This window comes from Hippoglossus stenolepis, chromosome 2 (genome assembly GCF_022539355.2).
Source record: "Hippoglossus stenolepis isolate QCI-W04-F060 chromosome 2, HSTE1.2, whole genome shotgun sequence".
Classification (NCBI taxonomy): domain Eukaryota; kingdom Metazoa; phylum Chordata; class Actinopteri; order Pleuronectiformes; family Pleuronectidae; genus Hippoglossus; species Hippoglossus stenolepis.
In genome coordinates, this window is record NC_061484.1 from 10,515,672 (window position 1) to 10,518,171 (window position 2,500).

Below are 2,500 nucleotides of genomic sequence, written 5' to 3' on the forward strand. Positions count from 1 at the left end.
CATACTGGATCTCCAGGTACTTGTATGTTCCAGGGCAAGGGTCTGGGAACACGTCGACCCCTGCGACCACGACACACTGAGTCCTGTTGTTACACCTAGGGAACAGCAGATGGATGGATGGATGGATGGATGGATAGATGGATCGGTGAAAGGGAAGATGGAGTGAGAAAACAAAGGAGGTGGGGAGAATGATTAAAAGACAGGAAAGGGGAAGCAAAGGACACTCCATTTGTCTCCTCTCCCTCCCAGTGAATATTGATCAGTTCTTCTAGGAAAACACTGCTGAGTACACTGATGCACTAATGGTGCAGCCCGGCACTCACACTCTGCTGAAGAGATTACTGCACCTGCACATACACATGACTTACAACACTAGCGACAGCTTTGTCTAACATTTCCTCTGACACGAATCCACATGTATGTTTTGCAGCAGTGTGCACAAACTGTATGTGCGAAACCGTAGAAGGCCACATTGATTAGTTGAGCTGCTTTCAAAACACTCACACATACTCAAATGTAAACTGCACAAGAACTGCATGGCAATGTGTGTGTTTGCCGTCTCGTTTAAGCTCGTACATAAACACAGTATACAGTATACAGTGTGTATCCCAGCACATACACACCTCTGGGCCATAATCTTTAATGCATCGGGGAGGTAACACTGTGTGTTCTCCATTTGGAAGGGGTCTGCGTCACAGATCTTGTCGTCGGTGCGTCCATAGTTGGCAGTTTCCACCATCACCACGTCACTTCCAGGGCAGCGGAGCTCTATGGGATAACCCTCGCATGCCAGCTCCCTGCGCAGCAGCCCAAACGGCATTGCAGCCCGGGACATAGCTGCTCATGGGGTGTGAGGAAGATGGTGGAGGGGTGAGATTTGAAAGGTGGAAAGAAACAATAGAGGAAACAAAAATCAAGACTTTACATTTATAAGACTACCACTGGAGAATTGAGTTGACAGATTTAATTTAGTTGAAGTCACTGTTATCTCTTCATAGGATGTAAGGGACTAAAATGATTTGTGGCAGACTGTATGCAGAGCTTAAGGGCTACTCCAGCAATTATGTGCTGTACCTTTTCATAAAGTTGGATGACTCACAAGAGACAAATTTTAAACAAGAGTCCACAGCTACACCAGCGGCTCTGCGAGGGTGTACTTAGGCATGAACGGTACTTTCAGCTAATTGCTAATGTCTGCATGTTAACTCAAAATCACAATACGAGCTGATTGTAGACCTCAAGTTTTCCCATTTTTTATTGCGTCAAGTAGTTGTTGAGACATTTAACTCAAAACCACAAACCTGAGCAAATGTTGCAAGATCACCAGAAAGAGTCATCGTCTGAGCAACATAAATGTCTGAAAAAGAATTCAGGACCATCTATGTAATAGCAGTGGAGATATTTCAGTACCAAAGTGGTGGATAGCTCCTGGCCGTCCCCAGAGTCACTCCGCTAAAGAAAATGGCGAAAATTGCAGCAGAGGCTGAAATACCCTGCCCCTATGAGGCTGTTATGATTTGTGGTCTAAAAGCCCCGGCTGAGCTGACGCTGATGACATCATTTGGGGTTGTTTTTTTTTCGGACTGTGAAAAGCTCCCTCGAGAGCCACAGTGACATTATGAGCGATTCGTTCCCCAGACTGAAGAGGACGCCTGTGATGAGGATCCACAGGTTCATGTGGGAAATGGGTTGAATTTTCCTTTGAAATACCTGTTTTATACCTAATAATTAGCCATGTAATATCATGAGCTGGTGCGTTGATAATCCCGCAATTAAATGTCATGAAAACATCTTACTCTGAGGTGCGTTACATACATTCATTTGATGAAAGCATTAGCATGTGTGATTATATTCCTCATTAAAACATGTGAAAGCCCTAACTGGAAGCATTGCTGGATGCACAGTGTGATTGATGATATCAATCACACTGTGCATCCAGTGTGACACCTGCATGTGAGGTGATGCATAGGTGCATCACAGTATCTTGTGTTTCCAGTCAGTGTGGAGGGTAAAGCTTTTACTACTGACTGTCAGGTGCTCAGTAAACACCTTTTGACACGTATGAGAATTCATTTTCTAACCTTTGCAAGCAGAATCTCAGGCATCCACATGTGTGTGTGTGTGTGTGTGTGTGTGTTTATAAATTCACATGACTGCCAGAATAATCCATGCAAACCAGGGTTGTTAGAGAAAATCGGATTACTATTACCTTAATCCAGTTGTTCACATGCCCTGAAGTATAGTATATCATCATGTACACGTGAAGAATGTGTTTACTGCATCGGGATGAAACGCAGCTGAAATGTTGGCGTGATCAGTGCACTGTAACTGTCTGTGGTGCTGAATGACCTGATTCCTACTGAATCCATCCCTTTGGCGAGCTGCACATGACACAGCATTTCCCAAACTTTGCCAAGATGACAGGGCCTTTCTACGGCGGCAGTGAGCTGAGTCCAGCTTCACATGTCTTTCATGTGAGGCTACATCCATACTACTACGT

General features: G+C 44.6%; 1 protein-coding gene across 8 annotated transcripts in view; it reads right to left on the reverse strand.

Annotated features, from left to right (window-relative positions):
* The window catches only part of LOC118118022 (adhesion G protein-coupled receptor L1), a 29,924-nt gene that overhangs the window by 15,518 nt on the left and 11,906 nt on the right, over nucleotides 1–2,500 (reverse strand). For all 8 annotated transcript variants that reach the window (XM_035170827.2, XM_035170795.2, XM_035170837.2 and 5 more), the window contains exons 3-4: nucleotides 624–837; nucleotides 1–95 (exon numbers count right to left, since the gene is read on the reverse strand). The exon at nucleotides 1–95 is cut by the window's left edge and continues 15 nt beyond it. In XM_035170827.2, coding sequence (XP_035026718.1) covers nucleotides 1–95; nucleotides 624–837 — 309 coding nt within the window. The remainder of the gene's footprint in view (nucleotides 96–623; nucleotides 838–2,500) is intronic.